The 18,633-nt window shown below is 39.8% G+C and overlaps 1 protein-coding gene and 1 long non-coding RNA gene across 2 annotated transcripts; one reads left to right on the top strand and one right to left on the bottom strand.

Annotated features, from left to right (window-relative positions):
• The first annotated feature begins 4,155 nt into the window (after nt 1-4,155).
• On the top strand, nt 4,156-6,160 carry tgy (twiggy). Its single transcript, XM_018014089.2, has 4 exons — nt 4,156-4,703; nt 5,458-5,566; nt 5,630-5,911; nt 5,969-6,160. The coding sequence occupies exons 1-4, from the start codon at nt 4,156-4,158 to the stop codon at nt 6,158-6,160; spliced, it is 1,131 nt and encodes a 376-aa protein (XP_017869578.1).
• A 10,213-nt stretch (nt 6,161-16,373) lies between these two features.
• On the bottom strand, nt 16,374-18,289 carry LOC108620009 (uncharacterized). Its single transcript, XR_001916299.2, has 5 exons — nt 18,101-18,289; nt 17,807-18,005; nt 16,964-17,087; nt 16,689-16,896; nt 16,374-16,627 (listed from the first exon to the last, which is right to left on the bottom strand). It is a non-coding gene; the product is annotated as an uncharacterized LOC108620009 (long non-coding RNA).
• Between the last annotated feature and the right edge of the window lie 344 nt (nt 18,290-18,633).

The raw sequence follows: 18,633 nt of genomic DNA, 5'->3' as shown, positions 1-18,633 counted from the left end.
CTTGGGCATTTCTGCGATCCCGGCATGTGATCGACAGAAGTACGCCCCGCATCCGTGCAAATGCAGCATTTTGGTGGTTTTTTGCAGTCTTTCATCTTGTGACCTGATTCACCACATCTAATGCAGATGCCACCACCACTTCTGTCCGGTCCTGTGCAGTTGGTCTGCAGATGGCCGACCCCGAAGCATCTGTAGCATCTGCGGATGGGTTGACACATCCTGGGCCTAGCCCTGACAAAACCAATTTTAATGTCTGAGCTCAGCAACGTCTCCGCTAATTGGCTTTCTAAAGTTACAAAGGCCCTTACTTGCTCTCGACTGTTTGGGGCAGTGACTTTTATGCGCAAGTCCACTGATGAATTATCAAGGACTTGTCGCACTGCCTCAGCCACCTCAGACTCTACAGTTAGTGAGTCTAGATCTCGGATCTCCACTGTCGCTGTAGGCTTTAACTCGGCTACCGTGGCTGTTTTTTTAACGGTAGCCTTTAGTTTTTCAACTAGTTCTGGATGTAACTTTTCCCCTCTGCTCAGTTCTACAAGGAGTGCCCCGGATCGGGTTTTCCTTATGCCTCTCACGTTTGCCTTTTCGTCCTGTTGGATTGTGCTGCGTATGTTTCGTAAAACATCTACGTAGCTTTGTCCACTTTCAGGTTTTATGAGGACTGCTTCTGAACGGGGAGGTTTCTTCTTCTCTTTTTTTGCTGGTTGTTTTACTACTTTCGGCTTTTCTGCGGGTGCCATAGTAGTCTTTTCCGCTCTTTGTTTCAAAGTCCCTTTTCTGGTGACTTTTTGCCACAAGTTCTGTTGTCCCTTGCAAAGTTTTTTGCCGGACTCAGACTCTAGGGGGCTAGGGGCTTGTCTCTTTTGAATGGTAGGTGTTTCCACCGTTTCCAAGATCTGTGCCTCTGCTGCTGGCTCTAATTGCTTCTGCTTAGTTGCTTCAGCTTCCAGTTTCTTCCAGGAGTTCCTACAGTGTCCTAGGATATCGAGTAGTTCGTCTAGGTCGGATACCCCGCTTTTAACATCCAGACTGATGTTTTTTTGTTTAGCGACAGCGGTCTTTATGCGCCGCAGCGCCTGGCGACATTTTAGAATGGCATCCTCTTCCTCGGCCCGGAGTTTCAACATGTACTCATGCCTTGGAGAGATTACCGCCTCTGCAACAGTGTTTGGGACACCTACTTCAGCGGCAGCGGTTTTTGGAGTTTCCTCCACACTTCTTGGCGCCTGCGCTACAGGGCTCCTTTGCATTTTTGAGCTTTTGCCAAAGCCCAGCCGTGGGTCCGTGAAACGGGCCTCGCTCTCTTCCAGTGGTGTTCCACTGATTGTTTTTTTGGTTGTTGGGGTCTTTCTAAATTCCATTTTAAGGGGTCCCGACTCCAAGCCGCTATCTTAGATCGGGTGTACAGTTACTCAAACAATCCTCATGGTTATCTGTGCATAGCAGGGAGGCCATGCGAGGGTTGACTTTGGTCCTTATGGGAGCCAATGTTCAGAGCCAGGATCTTGCACAAATTAAGGATATATATCAACTTAAACCTGTACCACCAATGAAGAATCAGTTGGTGACGATCTTCGAACGTACTTGGAGGCCTGCCAGGGTTTTAACGGGACGGAGGCAGCTGCAGCATTGGCCTAGGAGCCATTTCCGCAGGATGTCACTCCTGCTTACTGAGGTCCTAGAATGCGACAGCTGTCAGCCCAGGGGCAAACATTTCAGAAATCGTGTATTTTTCGAAGTCAGGGGTCGGTCAAAGATTTCACTTTAGTGAGTTCTATCTTTCTATTTCTTCTAAAGTCGCTGCACACATTAGTTCACGATTGGTCGGCTGCCCAATCGCTATCCAGTGGGGCCGATCGTGGAGGCTGTGTGTCAACTTGAATTACCAGTGACAAGGATTGCTATTGAAAGTCTCTAGACGAGCAACGTAGCGTTGCCTTGTTTTCGTAACCCCATCCCACCATACATTGATATATTGGCATATTGAAATATTGAAATATTGATATATTGATATATTGATATATTGATATATTGATGTATTGAAATATTGATATATTGATACATTGATATATTGGCATATTGAAATATTGAAATATTGATATATTGATATATTGATATATTGATATATTGAAATATTGATGTATTGAAATATTGAAATATTGCTATATTGATGTATTGAAATATTTAAATATTTAAATATTGATATATTGATGTATTTGAAATATTTAAATATTAAATGTTTAAATAATAAATTATTTAAATATTAAATGTATTGAAATATTTCAATATTGAACTATTGATATATTGATGTATTGATATATTGATGTATTGATATATTGATATATTGATGTATTGATGCATTGATATATTGATGTATTGATATACTGATACATTGATATATTGATGTATTGATGTGATGCATTGATGCATTGATACATTGATACATTAATATATTGATATATCGATATATTGATATATTGTGATATGATTCAGTCTCGATAATCTGTACCCCGTTAAATCAGAAATCACGATAAATCGAAAAAATTCTTCTCACTTGAAAGAAATTCCTTCCCGATAATTTGAATTTTGAAAATAGAAAAAAAGTTAACCCCTTGATATTTCGATTTATCGGTACTCCACTGCCGTATTATATTTATATATTATCATATTATTATATCATTATTATATTATTATATCAGTGCTGCTTAGTAAAAAAATAATATTAAACAAGTAAGAAAGCTCTAGTCGAGACTGCTCGACTACGAGATCCCCTGAACCCTTGGAGCAATAGATATTTCAATAATTTTTCGCGTCTTTCAGCTTACACAAGAAACACGCACACACACACACACAGGCATACATACACACACATACACATACACACACACATACACAAACACATACACACACATACACAAACACATACACACACAAGCACCCACGCATAAACGCATGGGCTGCAGTGTGCGCTTACTATGAGAACTTAATTGTTTAATAACTTTTTTTATGGACGTACGATCTTCATGAAACTTTCAGATTATGATTATAACATGGATATGCATGTAATTGCCAAAGCACAAGTCTCTAGTATTTGAAATACGCTTTTTACAAAAGTGAGGGTGAGGGGGTGAATTTAAGGGTGTAAATTTTAACAAAAACCGAAATTGTATAAATTGCATATAAGCATACATTAAAAATTTGGAGACTCTAGCAATAAAGGTGTAGAAGATATAATTTTATAACTGGTTTTCGATAAGGTTTTTTATCGATAAAAAAAGATCGGGATGAGTTATCGAATTTTAATGATAAACTTGATATGCGCGCTGTAATTACGGACATTTTAAAAAAAATTTGAAGTCTCTAGCTCTTATATCTTCTGAAATCGACGCGTTCATACATACGGACAGACGGACAGACGGACAGACAGACGGACAGGGCCAAATCAACTCAGCTCGTCACCCTGATCAAGAATATATATACTTTGTGGGGTCTGCCACGCCTCCTTCTCCCTGTTACATACATTTCAACAAAACCATTATACCCTGATTTCCCATTGAAAATGGGTTCAGGGTATAAAAATTAATAATTTATTTAATAGGGCTGAAATGGCTTAATTGCAAGCAATCAAATATTTGTTTAAGATGCGGCGTATACTTAATATTTTATATGATGCTAGTTTAGTGAAATTAAATTATACGATTTTGTTAAATGATAATATAGTAGTCAGTCAGTAGAGTATTTCCTAGAAACTAATCGATAAACATGCTAGCAGTTTTTCATTTCAATTACAATTTGATAGTCAATGTAGATAGACAATGCCAGCTTCGCATTTCCATTCACAAGTTGAGAGACTCTTTATGTGTGCCTATATCTATATTATAGTTTGACTGGCACTTTATAGTAAAGGTCTTAGAGTCACATGCACCTAATTTAAAAAGTGTTTGCCTGCCTGCACAAAGCATTTCAGAGTCGCCCACAGCTGTTTGTTTATCTTGAAATGGAAAAAAAAAAATTATCAGCCCTCGCTGTGCTCTGCTCGCTGTTCCGGTTCAATATCCATTACCGTTGTGTCGAACATGGCCCAGATAAGATGCCACTTCAGTGGGCGACACGCTATCTGGCCACGGCAGCGGGGCCACAGCCAGTGCCAAAATGTCCGAGCACAAGATCACACTGGAGCAGCTGCAGCACGAGCCGCTGGTGCAAGTCGTCCGGTCGACGCCCAAGAAACGGGAGGAGCTGCAAGTGCTCCTGACAGGCGCTCGGCCCACGCTCTATCGGCTGTCGCCACGTCGTCTCTGTGGCTTTGCAGTGGTCTGCAGCATCGCACTGATTGCGCTCTATGCCTACTGGGATCTGATGATGCTGACGGCGCTGAGCGATAGGCGGGAGCTCGGCGCACGCGACTCGCGGAAACCGCTGGCCGCGCAGCTGGAGCGGGAGGTGCGCGTGCTCTGCTGGGTGATGACCACGCCCAAGTACCACAAGACGCGGGCGGTGCACATACTGCGCACGTGGGGCAAGCGGTGCAACAAGATCTATTTCATCAGCTCGGCACCAGACGATGAGCTCGACACGATTGTCCTGAACAAGACGGACTCGTACGACGTGCTCTGGGGCAAGACGAAGGAGGCATTCACCTACCTCTACGAAAACAAGCGGCACGAGGCCGATTGGTTTATGAAGGCCGACGATGATACGTACGTGAACTAGTGTGAATGAACGCCAAAAATCTAATGGATTAATTCAGTTGAGGCAGTTCAACTAGTGACTCAGTTCCCGATTTGAATCAGTTCAGACTTGGTCAACTAGTGAAGTAGTTCATCGAGTGAATCAGCTCATGAAATGGATCAGCTCAACTAGCGAGGCAGTTTGACTGATGAACAAGTTCAAGTAATGAACCAGTTCCACTGGCGAATCAATCCAACTAGTGAATCAGTTCCGCTAGTGAACGATTTCAAAGAGCGCGCTAGAGCACAGAGTGATCCAGTGAACTGGTACAACTAGTAAATCAGGCTCAGAAAATAATCAGTTCAAGAAACGAATCAGTTCAACTTACTAAATCAGCAAATAAATATGTTCTCCTAGTAAAGCAGTTCAGCTAGTAAATCAGTTCGCAAATGAATCAGTGTAATTAGTAAACCAGCTTAGCTAGTGAAGTGAATCAGCTCAACAAGTGAACCAGTGAAGAGCTGAATAAGTTCTTTAACATATGTGCATGCTCATATGTTCGATAAACAACATTCTCCTGAGATTCAGCAGGTCTTACAATGATAAGAGAGCAGCTAGCTTTCAATTTCGCTGCGTCTCTCATTCTATCTCTGTCTCCCTCTGTCTGATACTTCTTATGTTTCCCTCTTTGTCATTTTCACTAAGTTTGCGTTTACATCAAAATCGGATTTTTTTCTTCTATATCTATATCAATACCAATTTCCTCTAACTCTTTTCTTGCAGCTATGTATTCTTGGAGAATATGCGATATATGCTGTATCCCTACTCTCCAGATATGCCCATTTACTTTGGATACAACTACAAACTGTTCTACAATCCATTTGGAAATGCAGTAAGTGTATGCGAATAGTATTTGATAATATTGAAGATTTTCATATCGTCTGTTGCTTGGCAGTCGTATATGTCGGGGGGCAGCGGGTACGTGCTTAGCCGGGAGGCGCTGCGCATCTTTGTACATGGCCTGAACGATAGCAGCAAGTGCCGGCAGGAGGACAATCATGCCGAGGACGTGGAGATGGGCATATGCCTCTATAATCTGGGAGTGATCGCTGGCGATTCGCGAGACTTAACGCTGCGCAATAGATTCTTTCCCATGGCCCCGTACACTTTACTCATGTCGAAATACAACGGCTTGGACTTCTGGCTCTTCCAGTACGCCTACTACAATCCCCGTGCGGTGAGTCGAATCACAGATTCACCTTGATTTGCTTTCACTTGTCTTGTTGATCTGCAGTGTCGGAACTGCCTCTCGGAATATCCGGTCGCCTTTCACTATGTATCGCCCGACGATCTCTATGTGTACGACTATTTCTGCTATGAACTGGAAGTCTATGAGCGTCCCCAGGTGCAAGAGCTGTTGCCGGAAAAGATCTTACCTGGGCAGCTCTATATACCGCCATCGGACAATAGGTATTATCAGACATAAATGCAAAGGGACTTACAGCATTTTAAATCTGTTTTTTTTTTCGTATATTACATGATGTAAGATGAATAAATCAATTTACTTTCGAATTCTATGAAAGCTGTGAGTAGAGTTGATCTGACCAATTATCGATAACACATCAAAATAGCTGAGAAAACTTTGTGAATAGTAATCGATAATCAACTCTAAGCCTACACATCCAATAAGCACTATGCTATCGATAATATACACAACGGTATTGATACTCTAGTATCCATAAGCCATTCAATTTGGGCTTGTGCTTCCATTGAAACTCACTTTAGATAAACATTTTCGCAACAAATTGCAAGTGGCCCAAAAGGGGGAGAGAAATGTTGTTCCAAGCGCTGGGCAATGTGCGACTCGGTGTGGCCAGTTAAGTAACTGCATACATGCAGGCAATGGAGTCCATTAGGTTGTCGAGGCTGGGACAGTGGTCATTAGTTCTGGACGTTCTTATTAAGCTGTGGCTGCAGCTGCAGCTGCAACCCGTCGGCTCGTCCACCTTTCCATCCGTCCACCCGTTGTCCGGGCAACAGGAGGCAGAACAGCAAATACAATGGGAGCCGCAGCAATAGGAACAAGAGGAACAGGAGGAACAGGAGCGACAACAGGAACAGGAGGAACAATGGGAACAAGGGGAACAATTGTAATCAAATGAAGTTGAGCAAGACGATGATGGAGTTGACTTGATGCCCATGCTGTCGTCCAAAGCAGAAAGCCAAAACTCAAAGCATGCTGATAGCTGCCCACGCAGTGAGACAGAAAATGGCTGAGAGAAAGAGAGGGAGAGAGAGAGTGTGTGTGAGAGAGAGAGAGAGGGCGAACGTAAGAGGGGCATTTGAAATTGTAAATTATGTTTTTTGGCCATGGAGTGACGACAGTGGACAGTCAACGCTGCTGCCATTGGCGTTGGCCAGTTGATGGAAATGTTTGTTGTAATGCTGCTGCTGCTCCTCCTCCTGCTGCTCTTGCTCTTGCTCCTGCTCCTGCTGCTGCTGCTGCTGGATGGACGAGCGTTGAACGACAATGAACGATGAGCACGGGCACTGGTCTGAGCATCGAGTGGCGTCTGCTCTGGCGACCGAGCTCTAATTATGCAAACTACCTGCTGTTACTCAATTAATCTTGATTACGTTTGCGTTATCCAAATATAATTATGTTGGTATTAATTACATTGGCCAAAAGCGTCGGCGCTCCTCGACCACAGCCTATGCAGCGGCTGTCGGCCAACTCGAGCGATTTGTGAGGCAGTTGCTGCTGTGCCTTTAAGCCCAGTGCAGACCGGCTCATATCTGGCGTTGCTCGGATGGAGCGTTGCTGCGCATCTGTTGCCGCGTCCTCGAGGCATTAGGCCAAACTGTTTGGCATTAGGCAGCAACAGTGCGACCTCATCATAATCAATGGCAACATTTCACGTGACTTTGACTTGCTGCTAATTAGGCGGCCGGCCAATTCGAGCCAAGCCAAGTCAGGCGAGGGCCAGCCACTGCCTGTTCATGTGGGGCCGATGAAAGGGCCAATAAACAGGCCGACTGTTTGCCAGGGCGGAGGCGGAGACGGGGCCGGGGGAGAGGAGAGGGCCAGTTGGCAAAACACCTCAAACAATTTGGCCAAGTTGTGTTGTCCTATTAACCTTAATGCAGCGCACGTTGAAATTTATTGGCCTTGAAAGCAAAAGTTGGAGCAATTCAGCTAATCTATATAAATAACAAACTTATTGACAGATATTAGTATTAGCATAGGATTAATATTTTAATATTAGTATTGGTATAAACGGAAGTGTTAGTATTTGTATTTGTATTCCTATTAGTATAAGTGTTCAAGAATGGTATTAGGAATATTATTATTGTTATTAGTGCTAGCATTACTATAAGCATGGGCGTTAGTATTAGTATTAGAATTACTATTAGCATTACTACTATTACTATTATAGGTATTACTATGTATTACGATTACTATTAAGTAGTATTAGCATGATTATTAGTCGTACTATTAGCATTAGTATTAAAATAACTAAGAGCATTACTATTACTATTAGTATTAGTATAAGAACTACTATTACTATTACTATTAATATTAGTATGAAAATAACAGCATTATTATTACAATTACTATTGGTATTCAAATAACTATTAGCATTATCATTACTATTAATATTAGTATTAGAACTACTATTAGCATTACTATGACTATTAGTATTAGTATTAGTATTTAAATAACCAATAGTATTATTATTACAATTAGTATTTTTATTCAAATAACTATTAGCATTATTATTACTATTAGTATTAATATCAGCATTACTAATATTACTACATAGTATTCATATTAGTATTACCCTTAAACCATTGCTATTAGCATTAGCACTATTATTAGAATTAGTTTTCGTATTATCATTAGCACACTGGAGACCTGGATATGAAATGTGTGTGAGCCCAATCAGCCTTTCAGCCAACTCTTTTGGCCCACTTTTAAAGCAATTAAAATTTGTTTTGCGTGCCAGCATATTGACCTTAGCTTTAATTTGGGTTAATTGATTTCAAAGATAAAGCAATTGCCATTGATGGAAAATGCATTTTCATATTACAATTGCAAAAAATGGAAATTGATTTTTGGACAGGAATTTGCATTGCTTTCAATTAACTGAATGTTTTTTCTAGACGCTATAGAAAAACATAAAATCATTTCAATAAAATGCCATCAACGGCAGCTGCCGCGAGAGGTCACTGAACCGTAAACTATGTCATCCAGCCAGCCATAGACTCACAGCCAGCCGGAGCGATTGAGCCATTGAGCCATTGAGCCATTGAGCCACTGAGCGATTGAGGCAACGGGAGATGCAACAAAAATGAGAATTGCTGTCCCATGTGTCATTTCGTCTCCTAATCGTTCAAGCGTCAATGCAGGCGATTTATTTGATTTGCTATGAGCCAGCGAGCGAGTGCCTTTGTGTTTGTGTGCCTTTGTGTCTGTGTGTGTTTTTGAAAAAAAAAAGAAGTCTTGCCTGGTTGTAGGTGACTCTGGACCCCACAAATCATTTTCAGTTTGTACAATTTTTGTGTCAACTTGTGTTGTGTGTTTTTTTTTTTTGCTCTGTTTTTTGTTTAGCCGATTCACAAACACACTCACACATACACCTACACACACAACTCCACACACTCAGACGCACACATCCAATCACACACAGCACGCTTGCATTGCTGTTGCTCGGCTGCACTTCCGGCCTCTTGGCTGCGCCGCCATTGACTGTTCAACCATGCCGTTGCACACACACACACACACACAGGCATTCCCTCACACACACACGTACACACACACCTATTCACACTCGCTAGCCACACATTCACACACACGAACAGTATCAGGTTCGCCGGCATATCCGGGCTATGTGCCAGGCATTGGACATTGCCGTTGCCGGCTGCAGCCAACAACATCGCACAGTGGTTAAAGATCTCTTTCCAGCAAGTTGAATTTGGGTTAGTTAAAAAGGTATAATATTGGATATAAAATATAAAAAATAAATTTTATATTGAGAGAAAGCAGTTATATAAATATTTAAATTGATAAATAATGAATATTATTCATATAAAATTAAGTGCTCAAATTTTGTCGTGTTATTTTTATTCCAAAATGAATAACATAGAGTATATTTAGCTTTAATTGATGAGAATTTTGTACCTTTATTAATTTATATATTTTTTGTTTTTCTATTATTTATTTATTTTTTAATTTTTTTATTTATGTCTTTATTTTCATTTTTTATTTTAACTAATTTATTTTATATTATTATTATTTTTCCTAACTTTAGTAATTAATTTAAGATATTTTTCTTTAAATTTATTTTAAAATTAGTTTTGTTTTCTTTTTTTAAATTTTTTATATATTCCCTGTGTTGTTATGGTTATATTTTTGATGTACTGGTTCTACACTTAATAAATATATATATATAAATTTTTTTTTTATATATATTTTAGTTTTTTTTTTAAATATTTAATTTAATTTATTTAATATTATTTATTATTGTTATTATTTAATATTTTGTAAGTTTAGTATAGCAAATTAAGTATAGTATAGTATTTAGTAAAATATATCTAATTGAATCAAATATTCTATAGCTTTTAATTTTTATATTTTTATTTGTAGCTTGAAGCAATCAGTTAAATATTTATATAAAAAATTTTAGATTATATTTATTTATATACATAAAAAATAATAATAGCATAAAGCTTACAAAATTTTTTTAGCCACTTTTGATCAGTTTTCGCTCAGTGTGCGGCATTATTTGTGCCCTCTCTGGGTTGTCAGCTTTTTCAGCTTCAAGCCATTGAAAAGTTCTCAGTTGCAACTGCAAATTATGTTGCCTGGTGTGCTGATTGTTGTCGTTGTTGTTGTTGCTGTTGCTGTTGTTGCTGGTGTTGGTGTTGTGATTGTTGTTGTTGCTGGCAGTGCCTGATAATGGCACACAATGTTTATTTACTTGCTTTAACATTTTTGCTGTTGCTGCTGCTGCTGCTGTTCATTTTACTTTATTTTTCCAGCGCCCCGATGGTGCAGTCCACGGCGTGTTGCATGCAACATGCTGACAATGAGACACTTGAGCATTTGGCGCCTGATTGCATGCTACACTTTTACTGCACTGCACCGAGCTGCACTGCACTGGCCAATGCAGCGCGTGCGACAGAGATGTCACGACATTGTGTTTGCCCCCGCCCCCAACCCGCTCGCACGCAATGTTTGTCTGCCTTTCTGACTTTGACTTAACTTATTTGTTGTCTCTGTGACTCCCACTGTACGAGTGTGTGTTTAAGCTCTCTCACACACACACACATACACACAGACGAGCGCTTGAGGTGTCCGGCAGGATTGTCGCGACGTCCTGTCGCTGCTTCTGTCTCTGCCTCTGCCTCAGTTACTACTGCTGCCGCTGCTGGCGTCGCAGTCAACGCTGTAAAGTGTCGTGTTGGATTTGCGTAATTTATGCTCTATTTGCTTTTCGGCTTCATTTCACTTTTTGCTACTGTTACTTTTTGCAAAGTATTTCGAGTCTTACAACTCCCCTTGCTATCTCTCTCTCTCTCTCTCCCTCTCTCTCTTACTGTGTGTGTTTGGGTGCGTTATGCAGTGGCTTGTGTTGGTAGTCAACAACGACCTTGATATCACCTAGAATATGAAGATTGGAGATTTTTGTGGTTACTGGCAAAGCGAACTAGTTCCAAAAATTTGTTTTTGCAAGCCAACATGTATGTATGTACAATAAATACAAGATAAGAGATATTTATTATTTGATCGTACAATACATATATCCATGTATAATAAAGCTCACATATATTATATTATTCAGCTGGTTCATATGAACTAACTCAACAAAGTTGTTAGCTAGCTGCCCAGTTCACATGGATTTAATTTCATTGTCTTTTATTTTTAAATATCTAACTCGATGGTTCAGCTGGTTCATATGAACTAGCTCAGCTAAATGCTTAAGCTGACTAATATGAACTACTAAATTGACTTGAGCGCCCTTTAAGGGTTTAGCCGTCTTGTGAAAGTGGTTCATATGAACTGACATGCATAAGTGGGTTCAAAGAGCCGATCAGCTGACTTTTGAAGACTGTTCATATGAGCTAGTTTGCTGAATGAAATGAAACTTGTTCTTACGAGCTGTTTAACTGATTTGCGTTCGTGGTATAGAAAGCTACTCAACTGACTGTTGGAGATGGTTCATATGAACTAATAAAACTGGTTCATAAGAACTACGCAGTTAGTTTACATTATGATTTGATTAGGTGACTACAAAAAAGTTAATATGAACAGTTTAAGTGATCTGCGGTTTGGGTTCATATGAACTAATAGTTGGCTCATGTAGCTGGTTCATATGAACAAATCGTTAAGCTGGCTCAGAAGAACAGCTTAGCCAGTTTATAAAACCGTTTCTTTTGCACCGTTCAACTGACTCATGCAACTAGTTCATATGAACTGTTATCTTCAAATTCAAATTCATTCCAATTGTTCCGCTCTCTTTGAGCTATGCAGAAGAGCCCATCAAGTCAAGTGTACCGCACTAGAGCTTCAACGCCCAACTTCAACTCCCATTCCATTCCAGCTCCCGCTCCAGCTCCCATTACTTAGTCCAGTTTTATTTGGTTGCTGTTGTTGTGGGTGGTCGGCTTTGTTTGCTGCATTATTCTTATAACGTTGCACGATATGAGAACTCAATAAATTTGCCTTACTTTGGCGGCTGTGTGAGCCATTTCAACAGGCGATTAGTTGCCAGGTGCTTGCTGCCTGGTGCCTGGTGCCTGGTGCCTGGAGCTCCGGCTATTGCCTGGTTCAGTGCCAGGCTCTGCTCCACCCGATGGCCCCACTGCCCGCGCCTGCGGCAGCTCTTGTGCAACAGTTGAGCGCCCCGGGCCAAATTGAATGGCCGGCAAAGGCACACGTGAGCTGAGCTGAGCTGAGCCTGTTGCCTGGACCTGCAACTGGCTGGAGGCAGGGGCGGGGTGGGGCGCTCGCAAGGGAGGGCTGGGCTTGTTGGCTGGGCCTTGAGCCTGTGCCTGGAGCTGTGCTTGGGCAACTGGGCCTGGACTTGGGTGGCGCTCTAATAGGTTTTACATAACACACACGTCGCAAATAAATCTAAATGCAACAGCAGCAGCAGCAGCAGCGACGGCGGCAGCGACGGCGGCAGGAAGCTTCATGAAAAATCCTTTAGCAAATAAAATTTACATAGACCGCACACCAATCCACACACACACGCACACACACACACACATGCACACACATGAAGGTTTTCCTGTGAATTTATTTGAAAATTTATTGAGTTTTCGTGTTAACCATGCATAATTAAGTTTTGCCAGCCGTCGACTGATGTTGGCACGGAACACCCGGTGGCTGGAACTGGAACTGGAGCTGGAGCTGGAGCTGGGCATGCAACATGGTCTGAAATCTATTGGCCTGCACCAGAAGCCAACAAGTTTTTTGCGATCCATCGCCCTATGCCCATGGGCCAGCTACAACACGTTTTAACTTATTGTAAATAAAGGATTATCAAATGCCAGCTATCATTTAATTTATTCATCATTGCATATATTTCGGAGCCATCAGTTGCGTTTGATGGCGAGTGACAGCAGTCGGAGTTTAAGCTCAGCATTGACCCCAAATGTGCGCCACAATATTTGCTGAGCCCCATTGAACTTGCAATAAATGATAATCCAGCTGGCTGTGGAGCATTTTGTATGAACTAAATCAAGTTTAATTTATGCAAATTTATGCATACATTGATATGAGATTCTCATGCAAAATTTTATTGTGTAAGCCGTTTGCGGAGCTTTAAAAGCGCATTAAAGCTTTACAGGAGAGCGAGTGCGCTTTTATGCAAATAAATAGTTTGCTATGAGCGCTTAGAAAGCACATTAAAGAGCATCAGAGTATTAGAGCTTTTTCGCAAACTTCATAGACTTTATATTAATTGTAGAGCTTTTTGAAGAATTTCGTACATTTTATATCAACTGATTGTTTTCCATTATCATTTTCAAAGCTGTTTCTAGTCGTTAAAAAATATTTATTTGAGATAAAATATAAAATTAAATAAATTATTTATTTGATATGAATCAGGACCGTAACAATTATAGCTTTTATAGCAAAAAATTTAGAAAATAAGAATTATTTTTTTGAGTAATTAAAAAAAAAATCATTTTTAATTATTATAAATAATTTATATGATAAAAATCCAAAATAATTATTACAGATCAATTTTTATAATAAAAGTTGAGCCATAATAAAATTTAAAATAAGCGTTATGATTTGATTTTTATATAAAAATTGATCTGTAATAACTATTTTTGATTTTTATGATATAAATTATTTATAATAATTGAATTCAAAACTCTATTTTGCGGTCCCTGATATAAATTCACATTAAAGCTCTTAATCGATTTATTCGATTAAGCAAAATTTGTTTAATACAAAATTATAGTTTCCTATGTTTTGAATAGAGAAAATAGCGCAAGTAAAGCCGCATAAAAGCTTAGGAAAGCTTACGTTACTTTAAGTGTAAAACATATTCTTTGAAAGCTTACAGCTTTTGCAAAGATTTCAAAATTCACAAGTAATATCTATTATATATATATTATCCTTTTAAATTGTCCAAATTTATATGCTTAACTATCTGATAGCTCTTGGCTTAAAAAGCTCTTACTCTTAAATTAAAAAATTCATTAAATATATTTTCCGAAATGACTTTCATCAATTTCCACTGAGCTGACATGCTTCGAGTAGGTCACCTTTTTTACAGGTTAGTTTTCATGTTTATTGCACATTTAGTGGCCTCAGCTGCCAGTGTTGTGTAATTTTCTGGGCGTTAAAGTAGGGCTTTGACTTTATTTACGATCGAATGGAAAAGGAAAAAAAAAGAAAAAAAATGAAAACCCTTTGACAAGCTGTTCGTGCACTTCTTACACTTTCGCCTGTTATTTTTAGGGGGCTTACGGGTTGACAGTGCCGGGCTTAACGCCGTAAATGTTATTAATGCGTCGCAGGCGCTGAACGCTATGGGAAATCAAGTTATTTGACTGCTGCTCGAATTATAATTCCTGATTGCATTTATTTGCTTTATTTCTCGCACGGAACTTCATCTATAATGCAAGCAAGTTGCCAGACAGCACGGCGCCCAGTCTCCGATTGCTCCGTGCTCCCGCCACCCACCACGCCCACTTTCAGCTCGAACTCCAACTCGAACTGCAATTCCAATGCCAGTTCCAGTTCCGACTGCAGCTCAGCTTTTGCTCATCCATGTTGTTGCCCTGTCGCCCGTTTGCCCTTTTTGCTGCTTAAGTGAAATGCATAAAAATCAAATAATTTTCCTGTTTTTCATTTGCTTCACTTTGCTGCATTTACCGCGCTCCGCGCTCCGCGCACCGCCCCTGCACCTGCCCTTGCCCTTGCTCAGCAGACTGCTCTCTTCTTTTCTTTTCCTCCGTCTTCTTCTTCTCTCCAGTTTTTTTTTAAGTATATGTATATATATATATATATATATATATATATATATATATATATATACTTTGCAGTCGACTGCCGGCTGGCGTCTCCGGCCTGCCCTCTGCACCGACTGCGAGCCAGCATTCGAAATGTTAAAAGTAATTTCCTCGACTATAGTTGATAGCTACTGTGCCGGCAGCTGTTTGCACCCGGCTCCCCGCTGTCCGCCGACCGTCTCCCGCCTCCTGGCCTCAGCTCTGGGCTCAGCCTCTAACTGCGCCCCGGAGTAAGCTACTACGCGCTTGTCCCAGAGTCGAGGTAATGGAATGTCCTATAGCTCGTAGGTTAGCTGCCAGCCTCTCCCTACCCTCTGTCCTCCCCCTTAATACCCATTACATGCCATACCAGCGCCCGTACCCGCGCCCTCTCCCCTTCCGCTGGCAGTGACTTTCGCATGCAGCTGTTGGTATAGCATTGCACTTGGAGGCATTATTCTCTTGGAAAGTGCTCATCAAGGTTCATTTAACATTGTTTTAGCATCATAATCATAGTTAAGAGTCCACAGTGCTGCAGCATATACCCTGTAAGAGTAATTCAAGCCCTTGATTGATTCAGTCTCTGCACAGTAGGCTGGAGCTCCATTTCCGTAGCAAATTATAAATTCCCAATTGAGAGCTGCTCGTGCAATAGAGTCGAGGGAGACGAGACGAGTCGCAGTTACTGTCACAGTCACAGTCACAGTCACAGTCGCAATCACAGTCGCAGTCACAGTCGCAGTCACAATTACCATCACACTGTATTGAATGCCTTCGCTAACAATGCAAACTGAAATCATTACAATGGGACAATAAAACATTATCTTGCGATTGACATTTCCATTAGGGCGCATTGGCTTATTTAGTGACATTTGTGTTGTTAGTTTGTCGTTTTCTGTCTTCTCTTTTCAGCTTACCGCCTGTTTCTCTCCCTCTCTCTCTGCTTCGCTCTCTCTCTCTCTCTCTGCTCTTCGCCTAATGCTCTTACAGTCCATATTCAGTTTATTGTTCATTTTCCTGTGTAATGCGACAGCAATGAAGGTCAGACCGAATTATTGGTATTCCCAATTGGAGTCTAATTAGCCCCGAGTCGCAATAAAACACAAAATCGTTCTTTAAAGCCAGCATCCGCGTTTTTATTGATGAAACGACTTCAGTGTATGTAGAGTTACATAAATAACAAATGGTTTTTAAATGCCTTTAATTTTTATTTGGTTTTCAAACGATAAAAAATCGTAAAATTGACATACGTCTTTTTTTCTACATATTATATATACATACATATATCTACATCACTGTGTGCATATAGATATACATGTGCAGCGCCTTCACTGCCTTCACTGCAGACGATGAAGTGTATTGGGAAGCGCGTTTATAGTAGAACTATTCGATCTGTATGAAATTACAAATTTCATGTACGCCTTTCAATGCCTCGACCGACCTGCAAATGGAGTTATGGATTAGCATATATAGTGCCATCTGTAGTAATCAGCGCTACTTACCAGTCATCATCTGAACTGATCGAGACGTAGTGCATCTAATAGAAAAAAATTGTATATACTAATATGAATTCCAATAAAATGGAATTATATGGCATATACATAGGTAGCTAGATATATCGTTATCTATCTAAAAAAGTGTGTCGTAAGCCGGGAAAATAATAGTCATAAGCAAGTTATGGCGAGACATGGTACGTCCTGATGAAGTAATCTGTGCAAAGAGAAGAGAGATTGTAATATGCAAAAATTGGAAACGCATTTAAGATATCTGAGCTCACCTATAGCATATGGATGTATATATATATATATATATATATGTGGGTTCGGCAACAGAATAAGCATTTGTTGATGTTGGTTTGCAATCAGAAATCCTAGTATTCAGATAAACAAGTGTAGAGTTTTCTGTGAAATAAAAAAAAATGCTTAAACTGATTGAAAAAAAAAAAAAAAAACAAGTAAAGCTCTAGTCGAGACTGCTCGACTACGAAAATCCCCGAACCCCCTTCGAGCAACTGATATTTCAATAATTCTTCTGCGATGCAATGCTTTAAGGCCGTCCCGCAAGCATCGTGCGATATCCTTAGTCACCCGGACTCGTATTGTAATAACATTGTTAACATACAAATACAAAAAAAAAAAAAAAAAAAAAAAAAAAAAAAAAAAAAACTGGCACGCACGAAGCATGGGCTGCAGTCCAGGCTGATTATCACTGACTTTCGATAAGGTTTTTAATCGATAACAAAATAGCGAGAAGAGTTATCGATTTTTGGAGATACTCTGGATGTACGCGCCATAAATACGAAAATTAAATTCAAGTCTCTAGCTCTTATATCTTCTGAGATAGACGCGATCAAGCATACGGACAGACGGACGGACTGTCAGACAGACGGTCGGTGAGACAGACGGACGGTCGGACAGACGGTCGGACGGATGGTCTGGGCTTAATCGACTCAGTTCGTCACCCTGATCAAGAATATATATACATTGTGGGGTCAACCACGCTGCTTCTGCCTGTTAAATACATTTCCCATTTTCAATGGGTTCAGGGTATATATAAAAAAAAAAGAAACAAAAAAAAAAAAAAAAAAAAAAAATAATAATAATAATAATAATTGCCTTACCCATTTAACAATAGTGTAATTATTTGTCTTTGCTCTTATATTCGTATACATATGTGCACGTATGGATCCGTGCTAGTGTGCGTAAGTATTTATACACCAAAGAACCTGACATTCATATTGCATGCCGTATAACAACTATTTAGGCTCAGAGTTTAAAAAGCGAATCGTTATACATCGTCGAGAGGTATATTGTAGCTTTCTGCAAAGAAAAAAAAACAAAAAAAAAAAAACAAAAAAACACACACACAGTTAGTATTTTGAACAATTTACGATCGAATCTAGGTTTTTTTTCACCTCCGAAATATGTTGTTTTATTTCATGAACAGCAAACCAAAATTTGGAATTTTCACCGAATTTTCACAGAATAGAAACTTTCACTAGAAATTTTGTAAAATAAATAAATTTCCGAAATAATATAAAAAAATAGAAATATTGTGTCGAGCTCGGCGACTCGAACTGAACTGAGGAAAACACATTCCATGCCTAGGCATATGGCCCGAAAAATTGGGAAGGCCTACTTGGATGCAGGAAAAAACGAAAAAGAGGTAGAAATTCGAATAGAAACATGAGCATAAGACGTCAAGATACCGTTGCATAACATGTCAGTTATAATGACATATACATATGTATATATACATGTCTATATATATATGTAGATTTATATATGTATATGTTTATATGCATGTACTGCTTAGCCTTTGCTGTCACAACAATTTGCTTCGTTAAGAGCTTTTGTTGGCATTGAAGCCGCAAAGGAGCTCAACTCGTTATGCTCATTCAGGAGAGTATAAATAGTGTATATTGGTTTTCAACAATTTTTCTGTTCG

The sequence above is a fragment of the Drosophila arizonae genome, chromosome X (assembly GCF_054131065.1).
Source record: "Drosophila arizonae isolate 15081-1271.41 chromosome X, UAZ_ARI_1.0, whole genome shotgun sequence".
In the NCBI taxonomy this organism is placed as follows: Eukaryota; Metazoa; Arthropoda; class Insecta; order Diptera; family Drosophilidae; genus Drosophila; species Drosophila arizonae.
This window is presented reverse-complemented; position numbering and strand designations above follow the sequence as displayed.

Coding starts and splice junctions, on each gene's coding strand:
- tgy (XM_018014089.2), top strand. CDS start 4,156: ATGTCCGAGCACAAGATCACACTGGAGCAGCTGCAGCACGAGCCGCTG. Junction 4,704..5,457: donor ATGAAGGCCGACGATGATAC/GTACGTGAACTA, acceptor CTTTTCTTGCAG/CTATGTATTCTTGGAGAATA. Junction 5,912..5,968: donor CCTACTACAATCCCCGTGCG/GTGAGTCGAATC, acceptor GTTGATCTGCAG/TGTCGGAACTGCCTCTCGGA.